The sequence below is a fragment of the Nicotiana tabacum genome, chromosome 22 (genome assembly GCF_000715075.1).
Source record: "Nicotiana tabacum cultivar K326 chromosome 22, ASM71507v2, whole genome shotgun sequence".
Lineage (NCBI taxonomy): Eukaryota > Viridiplantae > Streptophyta > Magnoliopsida > Solanales > Solanaceae > Nicotiana > Nicotiana tabacum.
The window spans coordinates 115,641,579-115,651,947 of NC_134101.1; the positions used below are offsets into that span (position 1 = coordinate 115,641,579).

Sequence of the window (10,369 nt, forward strand, 5' to 3'; positions counted from 1 at the left end):
TCTTATTTATGAAGCTTTGAAAAAATTCTATAACCATGATATGATATTGTTCTTAATGTTTAATTCTTTCATTTTCCAGAAGTATATCATCATTTCTTAAAAGTAATTAGTATGATTTTCTGCTGAATTTGAATATTATAAAGTTCATCAAGTTGATATAAAATGAAGGCATTCTGCGTTGTTCATAATTGGATAATGTGTAAGCGCTATATGTAATTACAGATAATTATTGTATTTAAATTTTCAATCAAATATTTTATAATATCATCTACCATTTATTTTGACTATTTTGATTTCAACAAACTTCCTGTTTGGTTAAAGAACATAGAAAATACTCTTTAGAATATCTACAAATAAATAGTAATAACTACAACTGTTAAATTTTAGAGAACCCGTGATCTTTGGATGGTAATTATCTCAATTGATTGGATCCATTTGATCCCTTATTAGCACCTTGTGTACTGGTAGGTTTTCGTTGAGTTTATTCCTTTCTAGTCTACCCTTTTGTAGCTTTGTGCTGGTCTAGTGGCCGTGCCGAGTTATGATAGAGTGAGGGCATATCCTCGGGGGGAGCGAGCGGAGCGGGGGTAGGGAGTAAGGGTGGAAGGGGGGTAGGGGGTAAGGCACCTTCTAGGTTGAGAGTGGGGTCATGGAACATAGGGACTCTAACGGGGAAGTCTATAGAGTTAGCAAGGATACTCCATAAGAGGAAGATTAACATAGCTTGTCTCCAGGAGACTAGATGGGTGGGGAACAGGGCTCGGGAGGTGGATAGTTTTATGTTGTGGTATTCAGGGAGGGTGAGAGGGAAGAACGAGGTAGGCATTTTAGTTGATAAGGATCTAAGGGAGCTAGTGGTTGAGGTTAAGAGGGTGAATGACAGGTTGATGGCCATTAAGATAGTCGTGGGAGGGTATACGCTGAACGTAGTTAGTGCTTACGCACCTCAGGTGAGTTTGGGCGAGAAGGTTAAAAGACACTTCTAGGAAGATTTGGATGGGTTGGCGCGGGGTATACCGTCCACCGAAAAGCTCATTATAGGGGGTGATTTTAACGGCTACATTGGGAGGGAGGTCGTCGATATGATGATGTGCATGGTGGCTTCGGTTTTGGAGATAGAAATGGTGGAGGTACTTCGCTGCTGGAGTACGCCAAAGCTTTTGAGCTGGTGATCGCTAACTCGTATTACTCGAAAAAGGCGGAGCACCTGATAACTTTTTGGAGTGCGGTGGCCAAGACCCAGATTGATTACCTACTTCTCCAAAAATGTGATAGAGGTTTATGTACGGATTGCAAGGTCATCCCGAGTGAGAATCTTACGACCCAACATATGCTTTTGATTATGGACTTAAAGATTAGGTGGACGAGGAAGAAGAGGGCTATGCCTGGTATACCTAGGGTCAGGTGGGGTGCATTGACTAAGGACAAGGCCTGGGAGTTGGGGGAGAAGTTGCTGGCTATGGGGGCCTGGAGGAGTAGCGGGGATACGAGTTGTATGTGGTCTATGACAGCAAATTGCATTAGAGAGGCGGCGAGAGAGGTTCTAGGGGTCTCAAAGGGTTTTTCTGGTGGCCATAAAGGGGACTGGTGGTGGAACGAAGAGGTTCAGAGGAAAGTGGAAGCCAAGAAAGCGACATATTTGAAGCTAGTAGAGAGTATCAACGAGGGGCAGAAGAGTGATAACAGGGAGGGGTATAAGAAGGCTAGGAAGGAGGCAAAGTTGGCGGTTACTATGGCTTGCTGCGTTTAGTCGTCTATACGAAGAAATTGGGGATAAAGGCGGGGACAAGAAGTTGTACAGACTAGCGAAGGTGAGAGAGCGGAAGGCCCGGGATCTGGACCAAATGAGATGCATAAAAGATGAGGAGGGAAGAGTTTTATTGGAGGGGGCACAAGATTAGGCAGAGATGGCAGTCTTACTTTCATAGGCTCTTGAATGAAGAGGGAGATAGGGGCATTGTGCTGGGGGAGTTGGAGCACTCGGAGTGGTAGCGAGATTTTGGGTAGTGTAGACGTATACGAGTGGGGGAGGTTATAGGGGCTATGCGCAGGATGAGTAGGGGTAGAGCGACGGGGCCGGACGAGATCCCGGTGGAATTCTGGAAGAGTGTGGGTAAGAAGGGCTTGGAATGGCTTGCTGGGTTATTTAACATCATTTTTAGGACGAAGAAAATGCCCGAAGAATGGAGGCAGAGTACGATGATCCCGCTGTACAAGAATAAGGGGGATGTCCAAAACTGCAACAACTATAGGGGTATCAAGTTGTTAAGCCATACGATGAAAGTGTGGGAGAGGTGATTGAAGGGAGGTTGAGGAGGTGTGTGTCCATTTCTGAGAACCAATTTGGTTTCATGCCGGGACGGTCGACCACTGAGGCCATTCATATTGTGAGGAGATTGGTGGATCAGTTTAGGGCGGTGAAAAAGGATTTGCACATGGTGTTCATTGACCTGGAGAAAGCCTATGACAAAGTCCCTAGAGAGGTTTTATGGAGGCTAGAGGAATGCCTGTAGCGTGTATTAGAGTGATTCAGGACATGTATGATGGAGCTAAGACACGGGCTAGGACAGTAGGTGGAGACTCGGATTACTTTTCGATTGAGATGGGGTTGCATCAGGGATCAGCCTTTGGCCCGTTTTTGTTTTCCCTAGCGTTGGATTCTTTGACACGTCACATTCAGGGGGAGGTTCCTAGGTGCTTTCTATTTGCGGATGACATAGTCCTGATTGATGAGACGCGAGGTGGCATTAACAAGAGGCTAGAGGTCTGAAGACATACACTGGAGTCTAAGGGTTTCAAGTTGAGCAGGACCAAGATAGAACACTTGGAGTGCAAGTTCAGCGGTGTTACCCAGGAGGCGGACAGGGATGTGAAACTCGATACGCAAGTTATTGCCAGGAGAGAGAGTTTCAAGTATCTAGGATCTATAATCCAGAATGACGGGGAGATAAATGAGGATGTCACACACCGTATCAGAGCAGGGTGGATGAAGTGGAGGCTCGCTTCCGGTGTCTTGTGTGATAAGAATGTGCTGTTGAGACTTAAGGGTAAGTTCTACAAGGTAGTTGTTAGACCGACTATGTTGTATGGGGCAGAGTGTTGGCCAGTCAAAACCTCTCATGTCCAGCAGATGAGGGTAGCGGAAATGAGGATGTTGAGATGGATGTGTGGTCATACTAGGTTGGATAGAATTAGGAATGAAGTTATTCGAGACAAGGTTGGAGTGGCCCCTGTGGAGGCAAAGATGCGTGAAGCAAGGTTGAGGTGGTTCGGGCATGTTAAGAGGAGAAGTGCAGATGCCCCTGTCAGGAGATGTGAGGGGTTGGCCATAGGAGGTGTGAGGAGGGGTAGAGGTAGGCCAAATAAGTCTTGGGGAGAAGTGATCAGGCGGGACATGGCGCTACTTGAGCTAACCGAATACATGACTCTAGATAGAAGGGTGTGGAGGTTGAAGATTAGGGTAGAAGGTTAGTAGGTAGTCGTCCATTTCCCTTTATCTTCTCTAGCTCGATAGTATTAGCGCTAGTTCGGTACCCTTTTTTTCCTTAGTTTTCTATATTCACATGTCTCGTTTCGTTGTTACTTGCCATTGGTAATCTCGTAGTTTGCTCGCAGTACTTCGTTCATATTCTCGTCCGCTTCCTTGGAATTAGTTTTCTGAATATGTTATATTGCTGCTACTTGTTATCAGTACCCCTTTCATATTATCTGTTGCTATCCCCAATTTAGTTTTCTAATTATTGTTTTGCTATTACTTGCTACCAGGGCTTCTCTCACCTTCTGTAGCTGAGGGTCTATCGAAAACAGTCTCTCTACCCTTCCAGGGTAGGGGTAAGGCTGCGTACATCCTACCCTCCTCAGACCCCACTTGTGGGACCACACTGGGTTGTTATTGTTGTTTGTTGTTGATTGAATCCATTTGATGTATTGTTCTTTAAAATAGAGCACCAAGGATCGCGAAAAGCTTCTTTGTAATATAAGATGGTATCGATTATCTCCTGAGTTATTTTCTCATTAGTGTACGCATTGAAAGAACATGATTTGAAATGGTATATATGTCTAGAAATAATGTCGAATTGAATTATACTTTGTCTTTACTATGACTTAATTCACATTTGCTTATTTTCAAACCTTTTTATACACTTCTTTTTTTGCTTTTGTAAATAATAGAAGATGTTATTTGTATGGTATGCCAGGAATACAATTATTCAGATTTTTTACTACTTTTCTTTATTTAAATAGTAGTAATTTAACAGTTACAAAATTATTGAACATTTAGAAAAATAAAGATCAAATTACTTTTAAACAAAAATTATTTTGTGTTGTTCTGTCATAGCTAAACTTAATTTTATTCTTCTTTTTACCATTTTTTGCCTTCTCAACCGATTGAATTTTACTGAATCAATAAATTCCTAGCTATAAAATAAGAGTGTGAAAATAAATTAAATTTAAGAGTTAGACTAATTATTGCATAATGCAACAACGAACTAACATGGTTTAAAAGGTTGAAAGAATAATACCTATTTTAGTTCGAGATGATGAATTATTTTTGATTTGTGAAGAGCAATGATATACAATAAATAATGTTACATATCTCGAATCTCATTAAGTAAAGTCAATAATAAAAGTCCCCTGAGAAACATAGTGAAATGTTAAAAATAGAAAGAAATTTCTCATGTAGAAAGTTTTCAATAATTAAAATAAAATAGAAAAAAATATCGTTAGTAGACGTAATACAAAATAAAAAATATTAACATTAGATAAAAAAGTAAATGAGGAAAACTAATCAAAACATCATAGTATAAAAAATATACAAAATAGGGCACAAAATTTTTAAAAATAAAATAAAGTAGGAAATACAAAATTATTATTTATATATATTAAATATTCGAAAAACTGTTAACAATATAAGAAACAAAAAAATTAAAAAAGTAAGAGAAATAAAAATGTATATCGATATATAAAATGGAGTAATGGACAAGGATACTAACCCATTAATAAAAGCTTTTATATCTATGTAATAATACAAAATAGCTGATAATGTAATAAATTAAAATAATAGATAGAAAAGTTAATTAAAGCTATATAATTAGTTTTCTTTAATTTTATTATTTTATTTTTGGTTACACTGCATTAAAGATACAAAATAACAGTTGAAATTTTATTAAAATAATATGATTAATATTTTTTTAATATTATTCGCGTATCGCACGAATTCTAATATTAGTAATTTAGAAAGAGTAATAGTAACAAACATAAAGCATGGAGCCTCGGCCTATATAAAATGCCATAGGCTTGAATAAGGTTGAATATGATCATAAATGAAGTCTTTCTATATTTTAGTCAATAGTATACTTCAAAAAATTTGATAAACAAGGAAGTGTACCTTAGAAGTTTGATAAGATTTAAAAAACAAGTCATATCATAGTACAATTATATAAAATGTTAGAGGGAATATAAAAATAAGAGTTTATTGACTACTGATTTGGCAAAAAGGTGTACATATTATAGAAGAAGAAAGATAAAAGATGCAAATAAAGTAACGAGAAGCGCATAAAAAACAGGTAGTTATTGTCACTTTCGCGAAGAAAACTTCAGTCGAATTGGCTTTGGTTCAGAGAAGGGTCCAATGACACTTTTAACGTGAAGTCAGGACAAACACCTAATAACTTTTCTTTTAGGTCCGAATTTTTTGACAAAATAAACTTATTCACTTTCTTCAAATAACTTTCAACAGGTCGCATCTTTAAATCTCTACCGCAAAATTTGTCTCAATATGAGTAGCACTCCGGTCAAATTTCTCACGCAAAAAACATGATTACCGTTAAATAGGTTGCTGCTAGAACGAAACCCGCCAAGATGAACCCGTTTTGAACCTCACTCCGATACCACTTGTTAGAATCGAAATAACAGGTGTCATGTAGGAGCTAGCAAAATAAACATTCAATGACGTTAAATCAGACAACAAAAGAGAAATCTACCAAAAGAGACACAAATATTTAACATGGTTCGATCAATTGACCTACGTTCACGGGCGGGGATGAGCAATCCACTATAATTAAGAGTACAAATATCGAGAAAATAATCTCACAAAGAGGCAAACACAAGTGACACACTAACTATGAAGACCCAAAGGGTCATCTTATATTTTAGAATCCGAATCCGGGTTCCTAGGCCTTGAAAACCTCATTTTCTTTCTCCTCGATTTGTGTGCGCAGTCCGGACGCATTTCCGAAAAGTTTTTATGTGAAATTTTAAAAACATATTAAATTTGGCCTTTAAAATTGATTAAAGTTGACTTCGGTCAACATTTTTGGTAAACAGACCCAGACCCGTGATTTGACAGTCCCGTGGGATCCATAGTAAAATATGGGACTTGGACGTACGCCCGGAATCGAATTCCGAAGTCCTTAGCCCGAGAATTTTTTTTTAAAGAAAATTATTTGCTGAAAAATATAAGGATTCTTAGAAATTGAATAATGGTTAAACTCCTTGGTATCGGGCCCGTATTTTGATTTCGGAGCCCGGTACAGGTTTGATATAGTATTTAAGTCATATTTGTGAAATTTGGTGAAAAACGGAAGAGATTTAGTATAAATCGGACCCTTAGTTGAGAAAATAAAAATTTCAGCGTTCTTAAGAATTTTATGTATTTTGGTGTTAAATTCATTGTTTAAGATGTTATTTTGGCGATTTGATAGCACGAGCAAATCCGTATAATATTTTTATAATTGTGTGCATGTTTGGGTTGGATTCCCGAGGGCTCGGGTGAGTTTTGGATAAGTCACAAAGTGAGTTTGGACTTAGAACATTTCTGTTGCAGCTGGTATTCTTGTTGCAGGCTCTCATCTCGTAATTACGAGGTCAGGCTTCGGAATTGCGAGCCTAACAAGCTTGGCAATTGTGAGGGCTTTATCACAATTGCAAAGAAGCCCAGGCCTGCCTTGTTCGCATTTGCGAACCTCCCTTCGCAATTGCGAAGTCATCAGGGAGGGACCAGCCATCGCAATTGCGACCAAATGCTCGCAATTGCGAGAGGAGCAGACATGCAACAGGTTCACAATTGCGAAGCCTGTCTCGCATTTTTTGCGAGGCAATTGCAACATCTGCACCTGATCAAAACATCTTTTGGACGGGATTTTCACTTCATTCTTTAAAATTTCAAAACCTAAACTTCTAAGGGCGAATTTTCTAGAGCAAGTTCTTCTCCAAATCATAGGTAAATGAATCTTAACTCTTTTTCTTCAATCTATTTCATCTCAAAATCTACGGTTTTTCATGGGAGATTGGGTATTCTTGGGTAGAAATTGGGGATTTCAAAATTTGGGGATTTGGACCTCAAATTGAGGTCGAATTTCAAAATCAATTGCATATTTGGGTTCGTGGGTGAATGGGTAGTCGAGTTTTGGTTCGAACTTCGAGTTTTTACCAAGCGGGCTCGGGGTCAATTTTTGACTTTTTGGGAAAAATATTGGGAAATCTATATTCATGCATTAGAATTGGTTTATTTAGCATTTATTGATATTATTAAGTAAATTATGACTAGATACAAGCGGATTGGAAGTGGAACCGAGAGGTAAAGCGGTAATTGAGGCTTGATTTTGTCCGTAGAATTGAGGTAAGTGTTTGGTCTAACCTTAGCTTGAGGGAATAGGTGTTGTGATCTTATTTGCTACGTGTTAATGTTGAATACGACGTATAGGTGTAGTGACAAATATCTATACGTTGGTGTCAAGCATGCCCGTGAGTCTTATACCATAATTGTTGTGACTCTTATTATGTATTGTTCATGCTTAAATTGATGATTATCACTATTGAACATGACTTATGATAATTTCTTGGTAATTGACCATTATTAAGTATTGGCTCAAGTTGAGATTTATTTTGTGAAGTGACTGTTAGAACGAGATTGGTTATAGCTGATTCCCTTGCCGGGATGCTATTGTTTCTGTTGTTGATACCCTTATCGGGACGTATTGTTTTTATTGTTTGGGTAAGGAAGAGTGTAAAGCACGAAGGGTGATGCCGTGTATGATATTGTGGGTGATTATTAATGCACGAAAGGTGATGCCGTGCCGATATTGTGAGTGTTAATGTACGAAGGGTGATACCGTGCCGATATTGTGAGAGTTAATGTACGAAGGGTGATGCCGTGCCATGATTATGAGAATTAATGCACGGAGGGTGATGCCATGCCGATTCTGTTATTTCTTATGGTGAAGACGAGAGTAAAAGCACGAAGGGTGATACCGTGCATGTGTTACTGTTTCATTATTCCCGTTGATACAAATATGGTGTTCATTATGCTTCTCTATTGAATTACTGTTAGAATTTTATTTCCCCCGCAGCATGTTCCCCTTCCCATCTTTATCAGTTATTTTCTGTTATTATCATTCTGTTCGTATATGATATAACTGCACAGGTTTATAGGGTTGTCGTGTCCTAGCCTCATTACTACTTCGCCGAGGTTAGACTCGACACTTACCAGTACATGGGGTCGGTTGTACTGATACTGCACTCTGCACTTTTTGTGCAAATTTCGATGTCGGACCTTGTGAGTAGCTTGAGGTAGCTGCCTTTAGTCCAGGGAGACCAAGATAGATCTGCTGGCGTTCGCAGAGCCTGAAGTCCCCCTTTCCCCGCTTTAGTTTTTTGCTGTTTCTTTTACTTCAAGAACAGTTGTAATTCTTTCAGACTTATATTTGTAGTAAGTCTTAGTCGTTCGTAGATTGTGACACCAGATCTATGGGGTAGTTATGTACTTAAGTTGTGGCACTGTTACTTCATTTCTGCACTTTTTAATTATTTTGTTTTAATTGATTTCTGCCATCACGATTCTCGAAGGTGGGAAATCCGGGTCGTGACAAGTTGGTATTAGAGCACTAGGCTGCCTAGGTCTCACAATTCTCGAAAAAGCTAGGTAGAGTCTGAGGGATCGGTACAGAGACGTCTGTGCTTATCCTTCAAAGGCTACAGAGTTAAGGAAAACTTCACATCTATTTTCTTCTGTCGTGCGACTTGATTTCTCAATGCTAATTGAATTTTCACTCTGTTCTTTCACAGATGTTGAGAACATGTACCGCTTCATCAGCTGACCAACAGCCCGAGCCCCTAGTGGCAGCTCCTCTGAGGGGTAGAGGACGAGGCCGAGGCCATGCTAAAGGCTGGGGCAGGGGCAGGGCTCAGTCCAGAGCTCGAGCAGCAGCACCAGCGGCGGAGCCTCAGGTGGAGTTTGAGGATGAGGTTCCGACTCAGACAGTTCCAGAGGGCCAGCTCAGGTCCTAGAGGGGTTCATCGCCACCCCAGTACTCGAGGATGCTCTGGTCCGCCTAGTGGGCCTTATGGAGAGTGTCACTCATGCAGGCATATGTCTCTTAGGCTGGAGAAGGAGCCCAGACTCCTGCTACTCGCACTCCGGAGCAGATGGCTCCCCAGTTTCAGACTCCAGCAGCTCAGCCAGTTGGGGTGGTTCAGCCGGGTGTTGTGGCATAGACCGGTGATGGGTCAGCTATGTTCGTTGATGCCTTGTGGAGGCTAGACAGGTTCACCAAACTTTTTACTACCACTTATGGCGGTACATCTTCAGAGGATCCCCTGGATTGTTTGGAAAGTTGTCACGAGGTTCTGCGGAACATGGGGGTAGCAGATACCAATGGGGTCGATTTTGCAGCTTTTCGTCTGTCAGGTTCTGCCAAGAAGTGGTGGAGAGATATTGTTTGGCTAGACCAGCTGGGTCACCAGCTCTGACGTGGGATCAGTTCTCTTAGCTATTTTTGGAGAATTTTCTCCCTATCACCCGGAGAGAGGATTATCGGAGGCAGTTTGAGCGCCTCTAGTAGGGTTCTATGACTGTCACCCAGTATGAGACTAGGTTTGTTGATTTATCTCGTCATGCTCTTCTTATACTCACCATCGAGAGAGAGAGAGAGAGAGAGAGAGAGGAGGTTCATTGAGGGACTCGCTTAGCCTATTCGATTGCAGATGGCTAAGGAGACAAGGAGCGAGATTTCTTTTCAGGATGCAGCCAATATGGCCAGGCGGGTTGAGATGGTTCTAGCTCAAGGGAGCGGTCAGGGGTCTGACAAGAGGCCTCGTCATTCTGGTAGGTTCAGTGGTGCCTCGTCTGGAGGTAGGGATTCTTTTGGTAGTGGCCGTCTTCCCAGGCCGTTTCATTCAACACTTTAGGCTTCTCATGGTGCTCCAAATGGCCGTAGTTCTCACATGCAGTATTCAGATCAGCTACCCTACAGTGCATCACCAGCTCCTATCAGTACACCTCCGCTCTAGAGTTTTCAGGGTGGTTACTCAGGCTGCCAGGGTCAGTTTCAAGGTCAGTAGTCCCAGCAACCAAGGACTTGTTACACTTGTG

General features: G+C 40.8%; 1 protein-coding gene across 1 annotated transcript; it reads left to right on the forward strand.

Annotated features, from left to right (window-relative positions):
* The first annotated feature begins 779 nt into the window (after positions 1-779).
* LOC142176031 (uncharacterized) lies at positions 780-1,750 on the forward strand. Its single transcript, XM_075243070.1, has 2 exons — positions 780-950; positions 1,070-1,750. Exons 1-2 carry the CDS (start codon positions 780-782, stop codon positions 1,748-1,750), a joined length of 852 nt encoding a protein of 283 aa, XP_075099171.1.
* Positions 1,751-10,369: the final 8,619 nt, after the last annotated feature.

Coding starts and splice junctions, on each gene's coding strand:
- LOC142176031 (XM_075243070.1), top strand. CDS start 780: ATGTTGTGGTATTCAGGGAGGGTGAGAGGGAAGAACGAGGTAGGCATT. Junction 951..1,069: donor TTAGTGCTTACGCACCTCAG/GTGAGTTTGGGC, acceptor CTACATTGGGAG/GGAGGTCGTCGATATGATGA.